General features: G+C 38.2%; 3 protein-coding genes across 6 annotated transcripts; 1 reads left to right on the top strand and 2 right to left on the bottom strand.

Annotated features, from left to right (window-relative positions):
- Positions 1-1,657: 1,657 nt before the first annotated feature.
- On the bottom strand, positions 1,658-6,965 carry zcchc8 (zinc finger, CCHC domain containing 8). The gene is made up of 14 exons (XM_062418193.1): positions 6,785-6,965; positions 6,606-6,648; positions 6,451-6,525; positions 6,151-6,253; positions 5,991-6,068; positions 5,769-5,872; positions 5,534-5,599; positions 5,350-5,410; positions 5,121-5,257; positions 4,869-5,011; positions 4,659-4,765; positions 4,114-4,200; positions 3,455-3,575; positions 1,658-3,133 (listed from the first exon to the last, which is right to left on the bottom strand). Exons 1-14 carry the CDS (start codon positions 6,957-6,959, stop codon positions 2,028-2,030), a joined length of 2,406 nt encoding a protein of 801 aa, XP_062274177.1. The 5' UTR covers positions 6,960-6,965; the 3' UTR covers positions 1,658-2,027.
- Positions 6,966-8,001: 1,036 nt separating this feature from the next.
- si:ch211-110p13.9 (uncharacterized protein LOC562347 homolog) lies at positions 8,002-9,978 on the top strand. The gene is made up of 4 exons (XM_062418149.1): positions 8,002-8,185; positions 8,701-8,830; positions 8,946-9,079; positions 9,166-9,978. Exons 1-4 carry the CDS (start codon positions 8,066-8,068, stop codon positions 9,946-9,948), a joined length of 1,167 nt encoding a protein of 388 aa, XP_062274133.1. The 5' UTR covers positions 8,002-8,065; the 3' UTR covers positions 9,949-9,978.
- Positions 9,979-10,349: 371 nt separating this feature from the next.
- rsrc2 (arginine/serine-rich coiled-coil 2) lies at positions 10,350-16,634 on the bottom strand. Of its 4 annotated transcripts, none has more exons than XM_062418039.1 (10): positions 16,505-16,634; positions 14,811-14,952; positions 14,482-14,522; positions 12,993-13,156; positions 12,557-12,688; positions 12,337-12,453; positions 11,798-11,898; positions 11,442-11,704; positions 11,188-11,277; positions 10,350-11,091 (listed from the first exon to the last, which is right to left on the bottom strand). In XM_062418039.1, exons 1-10 carry the CDS (start codon positions 16,508-16,510, stop codon positions 10,906-10,908), a joined length of 1,242 nt encoding a protein of 413 aa, XP_062274023.1. In that variant the 5' UTR covers positions 16,511-16,634; the 3' UTR covers positions 10,350-10,905. The 4 variants fall into 4 exon arrangements, with proteins under 4 accessions (XP_062274023.1, XP_062274024.1, XP_062274025.1 ...); XM_062418040.1 differs by having other exon boundaries at positions 11,448-11,704; XM_062418041.1 differs by having other exon boundaries at positions 11,798-11,883.
- Between the last annotated feature and the right edge of the window lie 553 nt (positions 16,635-17,187).

Here is a 17,187-nt window from a genome sequence, read left to right as displayed (position 1 = left end):
TTGTTTAATGAAGTTAAATGTTAATGCTAATTTTGTAATATTTGTAATATAATAACAAATAATTCAGTTATGTCAAGTAACACAGCTAACTCTGGTAAAGTATATCAAATGGTAAGACTTGTTTAATACTGTACATGGTCCCAATAAACAAAATACTCCATACCAATGAACCATTTTTGCTGAAAATAAATACCAATGTTGTTGTAAAACTCCAGGAGATCACTTGACAACACTTTCCAATGCTGTGAAGGTACTTCCAGAGTCCTCAGAGACTCGTATAACCCTCTGGATGAAAATATATTCCTTTCACTTCAAAGTAAAAAAAAAAAGAAAGAAAAGCTAATCAATTTTTAAGTTGTTTCCATTTCCTGATTGAAATAGTTCCTCAATTTGTACAGTGAAAATAAATTAAACATTTTATGATTCTTATTTGTCTATATAATGTTGCATTGTATTGTTTTACTGTATATTTTCATACAAAATGACTTAAAAGAACAAGCAAGGATAAGTCATTTCTGTCTGCCTGGATGGGAAATATAGACACAATTCAGGAAACTGAATCTGAATTTAGTAATTAGACCTTTGACTCAGATTTCAGGATTCTGAGAATCTATTCAGAATATAAAAGTGGACTTCAAAATCCTGAAACAAAGACTGTGAGGTAAACTTCAATCCCAGAGGAATAAAATGATGTAATAACAGAATAACACATGACTTTGAAAGGGATTAAAGAATTAATTCATTTTTCAAAGTCATTCTTCGAAGTTCACATATGCTCTTTTGTGAACTACATAGTGAAACATACAGTATGTGCTTGTGAGTGAACAAAGTATTTGCATAAGTATGTATGAAGGAATGTGTGTGTATAAAATATGCATGTACATTTATGGAAATAATTTTGTATAAATGCAATAGAAATTCTGTGTTTGTCTCAGTGTTGATGTGTACTGTATAAACTAATAGTAAACACGACTGATTGACACAATATTCAAAATGTTGGGGAATTCTACTATCTTTGAAAAAGTATTATATATTTTGCTATAAATATTCTCAATAATATATGAAAAATAACCAGACATACCAATTATAATGCCTCCATTACAGAAATCCTATTTAAAGTTTATTATTAGTTTACTTTACTATTAGTACCCTATTTTCTGCTAAAAGGAAACACACCAAGCAATCGTGCTATTAAAAGTCAAGCAATGACTGGCAAATACTCAGTAGCTAGAGGCACTATGCTAACATATTGCTTCTTTAGAGTTTGTTATTTGAACATTTTATGTTTTATGTCAGTAGATCAGTTTGAAAGAAGCAAATGAAATCTATTTCAGCTCTGATAAGAATCGGTTTGATCAATGGTATAATTAAGAAGGGGAATAAAAGGAACAAAATGTGAAACATTGTAGGGCAGAGTTTCAATTATATACAATTTCATTCAAAATATGCATCATTAGGATGTACTATAATCAGCAGGTGAGCTAATTTTAGCAACAAAATCTCAACTTGTTCACGGAGCTCTGCTATAAATGGATAAGCATCAAATACATAACATCATAGCTCACATCTGTGCTGTCAGGACATAGCGAAATGTCTCTATAATACAAAGACTTAAAGAGATCTAGCCATGGCTGCTAGATGAAATAAAGCACTGAAGCAAAGACAAGATGTTTACTTAAGAATGTTGGTTCAATTCAAGTGGGACAAAAATAGAAAAAAAGCCATTTAAAACATCATGATATGAAAATCAATGCAGGTCAGGACATGACCATTGACAATTTTTACAATAAAAAGCATTACTGCGACAGATGGGTCAAACCCTACAAACAATTGGGGTTGCAGCGTCCCTCACTTCCCTTGCCAAATTGTATGTTTACAGATCAAATGTATATACAGAATTGACATTCAACTTCGTACAAAATAATGAAATAAAAAACATGCTCGATAAGATGGTCATGAAAATGAAAATAGAAATTTTAGCTTAAAAAATGTCAAGGTATCTTTGTGTTATAATACACAAAGTAAACTTATTTTTTCTTGGACAAATTTCGAGGTGAACACTTGAGTAAGTCTCTGATCTTAAGGTATGTCCCTGTAGCCTCAGCAACTTCCGTATATTCTGGTGTATCTTCAAAAGGAACGATGCCAGCTGCAAAATTGCTCCGATGAGGAACAGCTGTTACTTTATCCACATTCTTAGGAGAGGCACCCTCTCCAGTCCCTCCAGCAGGTAAATCTGGATAAGGGCTCTGTGGGTTGTCTTCCTGGCATTTCATTGGCTCAGGGCTCTGTGGGCTGTCCTCCTGGGATTTGACTGGACCAGGACTCTGAGGGCTATCATCTTGGGCTTTGACTGGACCAGGACTCTGAGGGCTATCATCTTGGGCTTTGACTGGACCAGGACTCTGAGGGCTATCATCTTGGGCTTTGACTGGACCAGGACTCCGAGGGCTATCATCTTGGGCTTTGACTGGACCAGGACTCTGAGGGCTATCATCTTGGGCTTTGACTGGACCAGGACTCTGAGGGCTATCATCTTGGGCTTTGACTGGACCAGGACTCTGAGGGTTATTATCTTGGGCTTTGACTGGTTCAGGGCTTTGCAGGCTGTCCTCCTCGGCTTTGACAGGTCCCGGGGTCTCAGAGCAAACCTCTAGAACTTCAGGTTCCCTCTGATTTTCACTGGTATTGCATGTTTCTGCTGGTCCTGTTGTGTCCATTGCTTCTTCAACCTCTTCCGTTTCTGTGTCGACGTGCACAGGTGTGGACACGCTTGATGAACTGGGTACTGGTGTTCCCATCGCAGGTGTGTCACAGTCACTATTGGTAGCTGTATCAGCATTTTCAAGAGCTGCCCAGATCAGCCGCTGCTGCTCCTCCAGTTCCTCCAGAGTCAGTTCATCCTCCGTTCCCTCCACAGTCTCATCAACCACTACCCAGTTTTGCCCTCGCAAAGCTGGAGAGCCATTGGTGGGTGTGGGAGGAGGAGTACCTTTAGGGAGAGGTGGAGGAGTGGGAGTAGCAGGAGGAGTGCCATGGGGTAAAGGAGGAGGTGAACTGAAACAAGGAGAGCCAGGGGGCAGCGGTGGTTGGAACTGGAAGTCACCTGCACCTTGATAAGGTGTTCCTGGATCTGCAGCAAGACACAAATAAAGTAATTCAAAGACATGACACCAACAAAGAGGCAACTGGTTTGAGTGTTACTGTGTTTTATTCTGTATTTCACCTATGAATTAAAACATCTTTTATTCATAGGTGGTTTCAGGGAAACCTTGTGTTAATATATGTATGAAGTCATATGAACAAAAAAATGTAAATCAAAATCAGAATCACTATTGCTGCTTTTCACTGCAGTAGTAAAGCATTACTTTGTGTTCTGGTAACTTGTGAAGGACATTTAAGACGCACCATAATGTGCCCTCTAAACAAATGTGTTACCTGATTCAATAGTTACCTGATTCAATATCCATATCAGAGCTCCTGTCTGAGCTCCGATCAGGGCTGGACCTCGTCTTCTTCCTTAGCTGTGGAGATGAGTCAGATTCATGCCGCCTCTTGTTGCAGGTGGCTCCAGGCTGTTGAGGGTGGAAGAATGACATGTGGAATGAGAATAATTAAAGACGTTGTCCATGCGTATACATTACACAAAATGTCTTCATCATAATCAACAAACTGATTAAGACTGGGAATGTAAAAATCCAGAGGCTGCAATGACGGACAGAAGTGTTAAGTTTGGTCAATGGTCTAAAATGGCTGCATGTGGACAGCACAGTTTACTAATCGATTACCATGGTTTATTCATTTGTCTGTATGTTTCATCAATCTTATACCACTGTTTTATAATTCACACAGATTTCCACATGAATCTTTTTTCCATGACCCCTGGAATGCTACAGAACATATTAAAAGGTACAGAAATCACTGCCATGTTTACTACAGGATTATAGTAGCTCTACAGCTGTTTTTGAAAACATGTATTTCATTGTAAGCCAGAGTGGTATCATGGAGAGTCAGTATAGATAGGATAAATACTACTCAAGGTAATGCAGATAGAGGTGTACACAAGTGTTGAGTTATGAGAAGAAGGTGTGGCACGTTATTTATCATCATTACCGCAGCAAAGTTGTTGGACAGGTAGGCTGCGTAGTTTTGCTTCATGTGGTTGCTCTGCATTGGGATAGAACCAAACTGCATGAATTCCTGGATGTCAGGGAAAAAAAAAAGGGTGAGACATGCAACTGTTTTGTAGATGCCCTGCAACCAAAAAGGCAGCAAAATGCCATTATAATACTGATTCTTCATGACAAACAAGATAGCTCAACATGACTCCATACCACAGTGAGTGCATGAACCTGTGCACATCTAATATGTTAACTTATTTTGCTCTACTGTCCTGTCTGAGGGGAAACCATTTGCATTGTGCATCACATCACTGTGCGTCTGTATTTCTGCTATATGGAAGAAAGCCATTATATTTCTGTAAACATGGTATGCACAATGCCTGTGCATAATTAAAATAAGTATACACATATAAATAGAAAATGCTGGTGAAATCACATCACACCACAACAAAATATCCATTTTCTGTTTCTCTTATTTTTGAGAAAAATCAGTGATACAATTGATACACTGAAAAGATGTTATGTTATAGGACTTACGTCTTTCATTTTGTTTGGTGCTGGTACATTGAAGCCTGGGAAATCTATTAGTTTGGAAACATCATATGTGACGTTTTGTGTGTTGGTATTTTCACCTTCTTTTGAAACTACAGAAGAGGAAAAAAAAGAAAAATTGTATGTTTTGCAGTAGCTTTCCCAAAGTAAATCAATGCAAACAGATATTTTCTTAAAATTTGATTTAAAACATACCGTTCCCATCATACAGTGCTAAACCAGAGTTTTCCATCTCTGCCTCTTTGAGCCAACCTGGTGGGTATCCCAGCTGCCTCATGCGATATATCAGAGGAGGGAGGGTGTTGCCATCAATTCCCAGTGCTGACAACAGCTCCTCACTTTTCAGAAGCACAACACAGAAGAAAATACTCAGGGATAATATTAAAAAAGATAATACATCTGATAAAATGATAGTCATGTCTGTCGTGTACAAAATAACAATCCTGCCTCATGACTCCAGGCTTGTATTTGGAGAATCGCTCCTCCACTTCATCAGCATGGTATCGCTGGTTACTCTGCATGCCCTGGTTGCTATTCTGATTAAACTCCTTTCTTCTTTCATTAATGGCAGCCATGTCTTTAGGCTAGGAAAGAAACAATGCATAAATGTTGTAAGTCAAATATGGATTTATATTTAACTTGGGTTCATTCTATATAAATGTTTATTCATTGTTACCTTGGGACAGTCTCTAATTTGATGGCTGCTTGAGCCACAGTTGAAACACATAGATTTAGGTCTGCAATGAACAGATCAGTGATGGACTCATTATTTAGTACTTTGGCACACAGCTACTGGACAAAGTAAGTCAGAAACAGCAGATGGAAAACATATAAATCTTCATTAAAAATCCCAGTCATACCTTTTGTCCTTCATTTCTATCTCCTGTCCCTCTGTGCCAATGACTTGGTTGAAAACCTGGTGATAGCTTTGCAAAAATTCAGGAAATTAAATCATGTTTGTGCATAATACATCAGCAAAAGCATTACCTTGTCTGCTTCAACACCATGACAGAAGTTGGCTATTTTAATGAGCACAGTTGAAATGTGAATATCCTTCCAACATGAAATCTGTGAATTTATCTATCATAAAGATACGCTGGAACTTCCCATCCATCTGTCAGCTGGGGGTTTTCATTTTGCAGAGGTTGTCCAAGTTTATCAACACTGAATGTCGTGAAATACAAAACACTTCCAACTACCTAGAAAAGAATAACAAGAAAAATGTTTATTAAATTTTAAAGTATCATGAAGGCTATTACTCCCATATTCTTTATCATGCCAACATGAAACCCCCCAAATTTAACAGTAAATACTCACTTTAAAGGCTTCCGTTGTTGTTCTTATACTACTGGAAGACGACTTCTCCAAATCTTCCTCCAGAGCTAACGCTGAATTCTTCATAGAGGGTAAAACTGGTTATAAGCAAAGTCAATTGTAATGATAGTCATTGCAATAACATATGTTTTGAGACACATACCTGGGGTTTCAGGTGAGAGGAGGGACTCTTCTTTTGATTGACCGGTTTCTGGTGCTTCAAAATCACATTGCAGATGTTATCTTCAATTTCTTGACGACACTGCCTGAAGCGGGAAGACATTTATTGTCATTATTGAGTATCAAAACTTTGTGTTTTATTGATCAATCTGCACACACAAGGAGGTCAATTTGATCTGATTAGCCCCAATATTGCAAATGTCAACTTGACATATGACAACACTAATCACTCAAACCAAAAGTGAGCACATAAGCGGATATTTGCTGAGAAAAGATAGCTTACTTTGATATAAAGTTGTTTGAATAAAGGATTTGAAGAACTGGCCCGTCGAAGTTGACATCTTCCACCGTGATGCCGCTGTAATGACAGGAGGAAACGACAGTCAGTCACCGGCTCATCAGATTTAACATGTAATGCGCGCTAATGTGTCTAATTACCTTGGTCGTGTCAGGATGTTAAGTTTTCTTCTCAAACCTTTATGTGGTCAGTGAGTTAAGGGATTAAATAGTTTAAAAAATATGAGATTAGTAGACATTAGCAGGATGTACATTTTCTGTTTTGGTTGACGACAACAGCTAGCAAAGGTTAGCCAAGGAGCTAACAGAGGTAAGGATATTCTCCTCGGTTAGTCTCTGGATGTGGTCGTCGTACTCCTCCAGCTGGCTCTGGGGCAGGCCTTTCTCCTCCTCGTCTTCTTCATTATCTGTGAAGCGAATATGCGACGGGACCGACGGTGCGGAGTCATCTAGCTGCTGAAAGAGCTCAGTATCTCCGAAATCTACTTCAGCCATTTTTACTTTGCGGACCAAGACGCTGGTTCAGAGGTCAAAGTAGCCACTCTCTGCGTTCATTGGTCCACGCCAAGTCACATGTCATGACAAACGCGATGGTGTTTTTATCTCACAGTTTTGCCTCACAGGTTTAATACGTTTGATAAACGCAGAAGGCTGTCTTGTGCTGCTTTAAAGACTACAGAGAGAGGCTTGTTTTACATAAAGTCCGCCTCCACTCAAAAGTATGTTTTTCTTCTCTTTCAAAGCATCAGCCATCAGACTGTACAACACAACAGCTCCCAGTACCTCTTTTTCCCTGTGATATCCAGTAGAAAAAGGAAGTATGGTGATGTTTTTGTGTGATGTTTTAAAGTGAGTATGCAATTTCATCTAATTTACCTAAAATATTAAGTAAAGAATTTAAGTTAAACTGAATCAGAATCTGATTTATTTGTCAAATGGCAAGTACAAGAAATTCAATGTGGTCCAGATGCCAACAGAATGTGCAATAAATGTGAACATTAAACAATAAACATAAACACAAACATAAACAGTGAAAGAATGAGTGAATGACTGAAAATAAAAACTATAAATGTGTGCAAAGCAGAATATAAATAGACATATAAGTACCAATGTACATATAAATATAAATTTGAGTGTAATTTAACTATGTGTGTGTTAACATGATATATGAACAGTTAATACTTTATTTTTTAAAACAACAACAAAAAAACATCCACACATTGCAGACAAACACATTCAGTGCCATATGTAGAATGAGAACTAGAATAAATGTAATGGAGTAAAAATAACAATATATCCCCCTGAAATATAGTGGAAGGTCGCAAAAAAACAAAACATATACAAGTACTTCAAAAAATATACTCAGTACTTGACTCGAGTACATCCATTACTGTCGATATCCAATTGTCAGCAACAAAAAGATTAGTTCAGCTTTAGGCCAGTTTTGACATCTTTGGTCTGTAAGACAGCGTTGAGGGACAAAAACGCCCATCTAACCTGTTTCTCTTTGAGTTATCGACTTGGGTTTGTTGTTGACTTCTTTACTTTCGTCTGCTGTATTTTCCACCACGAAAGGACTGGACATTTGCTTCCAGCCAGCGATGTCAAGTGTCTCAACTACCCACCTAACCTTACCGCAGTGGGACGGAGGCTCACGGAAAATTCGCTATATTTACCTGGTAAATGTGACTTCATTCAGGCTCACAGAGTGTCCCGACATGGTGAGTGTTGAAGCGTTAATGCAAGCTTAAATATCTTTAAACGTAGACGAACACAGTAGATTTGTTTATATAGTTGCGTTACTAACAACTATTGAAACAGTGAGTGGGTGCTATATCGGCCATATCATCATCATTAGCAGCAGCATCACATGGCCACAGCTAGGAAAGACCAAACACCATCTATAATGTGTCCCATACAGTTTATTTTTAATTGTATATCCAAAAAAAATATCAAACAGCATATAAATATGTTAAATATGTTGCCGACAATAACAGAAACATGTGGAAACAATTATTTTGCTAAGGTTTTTACTTGCCTCATTAACTCAGCTACTAAATGTTTATCACACACATAATAAAAACTTTACTTTATGTATTGTACATTAATGCCAGTTAAAAACAGTGGGCTTCTTTTTTTAAATATAAAATGATTTCCTTTTCTTAATTCATCTCCATATTTAAATGCAAGACTTCACAAGGTGGCTTCACATATGTCATATCTGTTTCTGTTTCAGGGTCCAGTGGCTCCTCTCTATTTAGGAGCTGATCTTTTCTCTAATACTGACATCCGTACAGAGAACCATCCCAGATATCATGCCAAGTTTGCCAAGAAGGGACTGGCCACAAAAATACATTTTTCCTCAGGTAAGAGATAATAGAACCATAAAGACATAAAACTGACTTAACATAGTTTACACCAATGCACACAAACACAGGCACCCATACTAAACCATGTTGTGCTCCTGTTGGTTTGTTGCAGCTTTCAGATTTCATGGGCTGAAGGTACCGACTGCAAGTAACAGCCTCTGGTTCTACAGCGTTCAAGGACTTTTTCGAGTTGCCTTTGAAATGTACAATAAGCAGGAGCAGCTTGCTGTGCTGGAGAATTTCCAGGTATTCATTCAGATCATAAATGTCTCTACATGATGTAACTGCTTTATTTTATATTTACCCCCAATATAATTTTCTCTCCTCTGTAGGATGTCTGGAAATCGCAGATTAATGACAGCCATCTGAAAATGAGTTACAGTCTCAGTGTGCAGCTGGATGTCGCTGTGTCCAGCAGCCTATGCAATACAGAACCAAGGATTGAAATCTCATCACAACCTCAGCATTGCAAGATTGGCCAGGAAATGGTGGATGTATGCAGCAGTGACACAGGTGATACATCAGCAGATCATGATTATTGCTGTTCTCCAAAGCAGAGCTTGCAAACTGAGCAGAGCCAACTGCTTTTACCAATGGTGAGACAAAAACTGCAGAACTTGGGTGACAAATTCTCCTCTGAGACTCAAAGCTTCACAGAGCAGCAGCTGGAGACTACCTTGCTCCTTTTGGAGAACATTGTTCGGTACGTTCATGGGAAACTAGAAGAAAAGGATGTGACAGAAGCTGTGTTGGCACTGTTAAAGACCAAAGACTGGGGATGTGTGTATTCAAGCTCCATGCTTAATTGTATCGGACGATGGCTTGGCCAGCAGTTTAATGCAGCCAATGGCAGCATCAGCCAGAAAGTGGAGGGCTTTAAAATTCAGCATATTGAGCATATCAGTGACTTGCCACCTGCTGAGGAACTAGCCACAGAGCTATTCCCTGAAGCCATGCGGACACTGCTGCTTCACTGGATGGGTTTAAGTGAAGAATCCACCCTTGAGAAAAGACGTAGCGAATACCCAATACTGCTCCTTATCCTTGAGTTTGCCAACCACAACCTCATCACTGGTGTGGCTCATGTGCTTTATTCCAGTCTTATATGCAAATAAGAGTTTTTCCTCTTGAATGTCTCCATGTAGACCCACAATATTACCAAACTACTAGTATTCTAATAAATGTATATTTTTGTATGTGATTTGTGCTTCTTTATTTAGGACATATTTTCTGCTGAACATAGTATTATTAACAACAGCTACAGCTGCATGATAACTGTATCACTCTGTTGGCTTTCAGTGGAATTTGATTGTGACAATATCATTTGGTGTTACTTCTTTACACATTCGTTATTTAATGAGTTGAAGCAGTTTTAATTCCATGTGATTTTGCCCTTACTTGTTATATTTGTGCTTTGAAAAATATCATGTAAATTTCAACCCAGCCCAAGATCAAACTTATGTTAGCCAAATGTAAAAACCCACACATATATTACATGAAATACAAACTGAGGTAATATAGGATAACACCTCATTCAACACAAACTAATTTATTTCAAGAACATGAAATATGCGATTACTCCTTTCAGGTCTGTCTTTATCCGTGGCAGTCCTGAAGACAATATGTATTACACCCCGCTGTTTTGTTTTTCCCAGTCAGGAGAAATGAAAATGAGGGATTCAGATAATGCTACATTGACTTCAGGTGCCTTTTGCTAAATGGATGTAAACAGTGTTCACTTGAACCACATATTCAATTCATGTTCAAAACAATCACATATATATATATTTATGAGTTTTTAAAAAAGCTACCACATTACTCAAACAAATATCTAATTTCAACCAGCATCAGCCAGTCACACTGATGCTTCCTTTTTCAAAGATGTACAGATTAATAAACACTGAGACAAACTCAGCACCTTGCTATTTACATTATAATGTACCAATATGCGAGATGTTTGTCTATAAATAAATTACAGATTCAGAGCAACATCCATGCAAGCTTAAGGGCTAGCGATGAGTTGGTAGTCCTATATGATCAGGTAAGTGGCAAAGACAGCCATGGGTTTTGCACTAGATCGAATCCATCCCCCGCGAAAATGAGGTGGTGAAACCGAGGCCCATTCCCCTCTGGGTGTGTGTCTGAGATCTAGCCATCTCGTACTGAACGTCAAGATTCCTGAACATCTCCTCCTGCTTTTGAAGAGTCTTCAAGCCATCATCATTGAGTGGTTTCGAAGGTTCCCCCTCCTCTTCTCCCTGAAAAGGACAGCAAAGTTACAGGTTGGAAAACTGTTTAACAGAAGTTTTCAAATACATTTTGGTTAAGTAATAAAATTGAATAAATGTACGTACTTTAATACCCATTAATTTGCGAAATTTGACATTTTGGTCCTTGTTTCCAAAGTTTAGCTTCTCCCACAACTCAGCTGTCTGGGACTTGTCCTTAAAAGTTAAAAACAGAATGATAAGCTTCATGTAACAATAAAACATTTATACAGACCGTTCAAGGAAATATTATTTTGTAGTGTCCATCATTTTTATAAGCTTGTTAGACAACTTGCATACATAGCACTTGTGGATAAATAAAAAATATCGGTAGACTTAAATCTTACCCCTTCCTTCTTTCCCTGCCATAGCATTTTCCTCTTTTTCTCCTGCTCTGCAAACTTCGAGGGGTTTACAGCAGATGGGTTATAGTAGCTGGGCACAGCAATGCCCGTCTCCGCCAATGTTTTTGCTTGAAGGGCTGCCATCTGTGCTGCCATGGCGATCTGAGGCGTGACCTGCGTCCCAGAGGCCAGGAGGGCTGCCACATTAAGAGCAGGGTTTGTGGCGGCAGCAGCTGCAGCTGCTGCAATAGGGGCAGTCACTGCAAGCAAAGTACACAGATCAGCACAAGTCTGTAAGAATCTTGACTCAAATTATGAAGACTTTAAAACTTGGCACAACAATCACTTCTCACCTGCAGCAATCTCCTGCTGTTGCTGTTGCTGTTTCTCCAACATTTCTTTTTCCTTCTGTTCCTGTAGTTTCTTTGCTCTCTCCAGCCTGGAAAAAAGAAGACTGAAAAAACTCAGTTGGTTTAAGAATCACAAACTGCTCACTGCTGTGTACCTAAAGATGTGAGGACCTAAAACGAACTTGCCATTGAAAAATGTTAATCACAGTCTAACATCTACCATAGACTTAGATCAGCCATAGACTGCATTTTTTGAGCATTTTTTTTTTTACCTTCATTCAATAGAGAACAGCAGAGATTTTAAAGGAAATGAGGGGCACCATGCAACAAAGAGGCCTGGGATGTTATTATTACATAGTCAATCTTCTAAGTCACATCACCAAATCACATTTTTCCTTGTTTTACTAACTTGACAATGTCTATTAAATAAAATAAAAATAGAAAAAACACCTTTGTAGCGGCAATCATGTTGATGTAGTAAGAGCCACTAACATTGACCAAAATCATCCAGGACAGAATGACCTTGAAACCTGTTGCCTTACCTCCTGGCCAAAGCTTCTTGTGCATCCATAGCTGTGTTTCGGCCCCGGAAGGCAGGTGGATTAACAGACCTGCTTTGACTCTTTCTACGCACTTTCTCACTCCTCTTCTTTCGCTCCCTGGTGAAACAACCAGAAGAATTACATGTCAGTGACATGGAGAATGGTAAACATGGGGACTACAGTCCAAAAACATGTAATTTTTATATTCAATGAAACCTACCTGCTCTTGCTGCGACTTCTGCTGTGATGTCTGTGTTTGGACTTTGAACGTGAGCGAGACCTGGCCTTCTTCTTCCTGTCCCGGCTGTGTGATTGCGATCGTCGTTTGTCCCTACTCCTGCTGCGATGCCGCCTGAAAGTAACAAGATCCATCAACGTGAACAAATGAAACTGTTGAACCACTGCTGTAATTTACCTTGAAATATATTCAGAATAGATTATCTACTATATATCAAAAAAATATTTTGCTTTATGTAATGAAACCAAAAGTTCTACAATAATATTTAATGCTCAATAAGTTTATTTATAGGGCTTCACTTATTCAAACAAAATAATCCATCTCATACTACCAGACCCTCAATAATAACAACTTTTCTTCTGTGTCATTAAATGAGTTAGCAGACCTACTAACAATAGACTACACTGACCAGACTAACCTCTCTCGCGAGTGTGATCTGGACAAGCTCCGACCTCTGGAGGACTTCTTGTCTTTGCGTCTGGACCGCTCCTCTCCATTCTCTGCCGAAAGTCTCTCTTGCTCTTGCTGCTCGTCTGTTTTTTTGTGAGATTTTGATGGCTTCTCAGAGTCCCTCTTTCGTGCCTGTTTTAAGAAGAAGTTGTCTCTTTCAGGAAAATAGTGCAACAAAAAGAGTTAGTACCATGGCTTACAGCAGAGGGTATGTAATAAATTTGACAAGTTGAAAAAAAGCCCTTGTCATTTCAAATCCATTTCTGTAACATTTACAAAATGTCATCCTCAGAAAGGATTGCAAGTGTGGCCATTTGTGTAAAATGGACTACTTTGTCTGAACTCATGTCAATATAATTACAGCAATTAATCAAACCAGCCTGTTGGGAACCTCTCACATCTTTTATCAGTGAGCATGCAAACCTTAAGATCTGATTTTCAGGGGAGAAAAAATTAAATGTGGTTCATCAATACATCATTATTCAACAACAACAACAACAACAACGACAACGTCACCTAAATTCATCGATATCAACCGCACTGAAAGGTGGAAGTAGGGATGGGCATTCAACTTATTTTTTATAGCTTTAAGTCATCCAAATCACACGACACACAATGACATATTATCATGGAAAACGCAGAATAACTTCGTAAATTAGAAATTATGCATGTGTATGTATATAATGTTTATTTTGCAAGGTTTAACTTCCTTATGTAATCTCTTATGTCAAATTGTCAAAAGACTTGCACCATGTTTATCTCATGTGAGCAGTTTGGAATGGCTCTTCATGAACATGAAATGACATATTACTTAACAGAAGGGCAGAAGCTGTTACTCTTTATACAGATAAATTTGTCTGACAGGCGAAACTGCATAATAACAGAGTATAAAAAACACCATTCTGTTTAAATTAATTGAATGCTTAATTTGATTAATTATGCCCATCCCTAGCTGCAAGAGTTAATTCCATCTTTTCTACTAATAGTGTGAGACAAATAGGAGTTTGAATGGTAGATAGTTACCTGTCCCAGTAGTAGACATATTATTTTGCTATGTCAGCAGGGTCTTCTGTTCAGTCTCTTCGTGCATTAGCACGCTGAGTATGATTTATTGTAGAAATGTTATCATGTGAACTATACACAGGATTTAACAAAAAATAAAAGAAAAAAAAATCTACTCTTCACCATATAAAATGGTTGCAAATAATGACAGATATCCAAGGAGGAAAGCTTCCTTTGAGACATGTCAACATGGGGGGAGGAGGGACAAAAAAGGTCCCTTTCCATGTGAGTAAGCCCATGTCCATTTATTTATTTTGTTCTTAACTTACTTTAATATATTTAACTTGATTATAATATACTCACCGCGACCCAAAGCTAACAATAAGTATAACTTATGACCTTCAAAATCACATCACACATGTGTTTCTAATCATAGCAATGAATTGATCAATTACCTCTTTACTCCTGCTGCGACTCCGTCTGTATTTTCTGTCACCTGGAAACAGGAGAAAGAAAAGTGCTCTGAATATAAGTTTCATAATGACCTACTCAGCAAACTCATTAGAAAAAACAATGACAGGAAAAGCATGGCAAGAATGCAATAAAAGCTACCTAATTTAGTAATTTATGCAATTAGTGGACCAGATTCTGTTGATTGACTCTTTCCTGTGCGCACATTAAACATGCACTGTTTACAGTAACATGAGTAACATGAGTACAGACTGTGCTCAGTAATTGTAGTTTTACATTATCATGCATCTCATGAGTGCTACTGAATACTAACGTTTTCTGTCCCTGGAGCGCGACCTTGACCGTGAATGGTGGTGTTTGGAGCTTCTGGGAGATCTGGATGACTCCATGCTGTGTTTTTTTCTGTGATGAACTGGAGAGGCTGTTCTGGTCAGGTCGGCAGAGTCGTCACTAGCCTGGAAAAAAACAAAAACAATCATGGATATGCGGAGACAGCAGCAACAAATCAGTGTGGGTTCAGTATGCTCAAGTAGTTGTATGAACTCTCAAAGGCAGTGTGACCTATCTCTGGACATTAGACCATAATCCATGAGTACACCTTTATATAGAAATGAGATGTATGTTTGGTTGTACGACTTGATGCTGACAGTTCATGATTACAGCTAGGGAACCCACACATATAAGCCCCCTACCGCTTCTAATACACACTTAAAGTACAAGTTCTTTCTATATAGCATTAAATAATACTAACTTTTGCACATAGACCACTTGTCAACACAGTAAACTTACTTAAGCAGTTAATCTAAATAAAAAAGCTTTTTAGTAAGGATGGATTGCAGTATAATACATCCTCATACAAGGCACATTGTTTTTTCCCCTAATGGTAAATATCACTGCCTTGTCACTACATTTAAACTTCATCATTAAACTTCCATTTCACTTTAAATGTTATGGTATAAATTTGACATCCTTGCATCGTTGTTCAAAATCAAGTCAGATGGAAAGACTACTGTAATCATTTAGTGCATTTAGTTAATGGGTCACTGGTTGTTGTCAAAACAAGCTAAAAACAGCACCTTCAAACCTGAGAATGAGAAAATGACTGCCTTTTCTCAAAATGTTTCTTCCCATCTGCAGCTGGCCTTATCAACAAGACCCAGGACCCCCTGTGACCCAGCATCATCCCACCCCTGGACAATACATGTTATATTTCTGTAAAATCTCATAATCTTATATTTGCGCATCTGTGATTTTTGTCAAATATGGCACATTACATTAACGCAACTTATATTACTATAACTACTATTATTAATTGCACACTGTTTTTATTGTTTACACCTTGTACAGTTGAGTCAATATTATATATAATTTCAATATTTTGTGCACTTTATTTTATTCTCTTTAATTTAAAACTTAAACCTGTAGCAGCTCTTCTCACCTTTCCTCTCTACACTTTTAATATTATTTAGGATTAGTTGATTTTGTGTATATTTTAACTGTTATAGACCACAACTCCGAGGCAAAATTCTCACATGTGCAAACCTACCTGGCTATAAACCTGGCTCTGACTCTGATTCTTGTTCAACAAATTAAACCGACCTTTACAGGTCCTCACAAAGCTGATCTTCTTCTGCAGATGTGTATTTTATGTGACCATGTCTTTTAGTCAAAATACACAAACCCGTGGATTTAATGAGGGTCATGACCGTGTTTCGTCGACAAAAATGTTGACACGGAGTATTAACGAAACGCACGACAAAGAAAATAAAAGCCAGTTAGTCAATAAATTATGTGAATATGCTTAATCCAACTACGTTCGTCATTCATACTAATCAGGGCATGTTTAGCTCTGAGCTATGTGCTCTGCAGCTAATCTAACTAGCATTGATGCTAGCCGCCATCTTTAAGAAAACGGATCTCTATAAATAATCGTTAGCTTACAATTACGTCGCTCAGATGATGCTGCGTTCGAGTATATCTTGATTGTGGCTATACAATGGTACTCACCGACATAGTTCTGATGCAGACTGTATATGTTACACGGCTATTTGAGTTGACTGTGCAAATGTTCACGGAGAGGTAGCTAGCTGCTAACCAGCCGTTGTCTAGCTCAGCAGCTAAATTGAGCCGGGTTGCCAGGTTTCACCTCTTAAATCCCCTAGACTCAGGCAACAAATGTACATTGAACCCAGATTGAAACTTCATAACAAGCGGCAGAGATAGGCTATCTGTCAAAAATAATTACGAGATAGTCACTTTTACAACTGGAGTGATGGCGAAATTTGATATGCTTGAATAAGAGGAATGACACTGATATATTTTTTTTGAACTCCGTTCAATAATCTGAATACTCTTTTAAAAAAATGCTACTCTTAAAATTGTATAATTAGTAACAAGTGCAAAGCAAAAAGCACCCTAATCTTTAACTGCACTGCTAAACGTAGCAATACACCCTCAACAGACGGAAATACATCCAACCTGGCAACCCCAAAAGGCTCTCCGAACATCTCTCCCATAGCTCCTCCTGAGTGTTATATTTCACCCGAAGCACTGTCTGTCAGGCAACACCCACTCCGAAACTGTGCAGATCACAAAAGCTTTGTTGATTAAACGGTTATTTATAGATTAATTCAAGATAGATACTCTTTTTTGGTATTTAAATTCTGCCAATTCTGGTGAGGGGGGTAGGT

Source organism: Scomber scombrus, chromosome 4 (genome assembly GCF_963691925.1).
Source record: "Scomber scombrus chromosome 4, fScoSco1.1, whole genome shotgun sequence".
Lineage (NCBI taxonomy): Eukaryota > Metazoa > Chordata > Actinopteri > Scombriformes > Scombridae > Scomber > Scomber scombrus.
This window is presented reverse-complemented; position numbering and strand designations above follow the sequence as displayed.

Bases quoted from the DNA above. Each gene is read 5' to 3' on its own strand.
- si:ch211-110p13.9 (XM_062418149.1), top strand. From the start codon at position 8,066: ATGTCAAGTGTCTCAACTACCCACCTAACCTTACCGCAGTGGGACGGA. The intron at 8,186-8,700 runs GTGAGTGTTGAA...TTTCTGTTTCAG, and splicing joins TCACAGAGTGTCCCGACATG to GGTCCAGTGGCTCCTCTCTA. The intron at 8,831-8,945 runs GTAAGAGATAAT...GGTTTGTTGCAG, and splicing joins AAAAATACATTTTTCCTCAG to CTTTCAGATTTCATGGGCTG.
- rsrc2 (XM_062418039.1), bottom strand. The intron at 11,899-12,336 runs GTAAGGCAACAG...GAGTTTTTTCAG, and splicing joins CAAGAAGCTTTGGCCAGGAG to TCTTCTTTTTTCCAGGCTGG. The intron at 11,278-11,441 runs TTTAAGTCTACC...TTAACTTTTAAG, and splicing joins GAAAGAAGGAAGGGGTAAGA to GACAAGTCCCAGACAGCTGA.
- zcchc8 (XM_062418193.1), bottom strand. From the start codon at position 6,959: ATGGCTGAAGTAGATTTCGGAGATACTGAGCTCTTTCAGCAGCTAGAT. The intron at 6,649-6,784 runs ATATCCTTACCT...CTCACTGACCAC, and splicing joins CCAGAGACTAACCGAGGAGA to ATAAAGGTTTGAGAAGAAAA. The intron at 4,766-4,868 runs GTATGTTTTAAA...CCTCTTCTGTAG, and splicing joins AGCACTGTATGATGGGAACG to TTTCAAAAGAAGGTGAAAAT.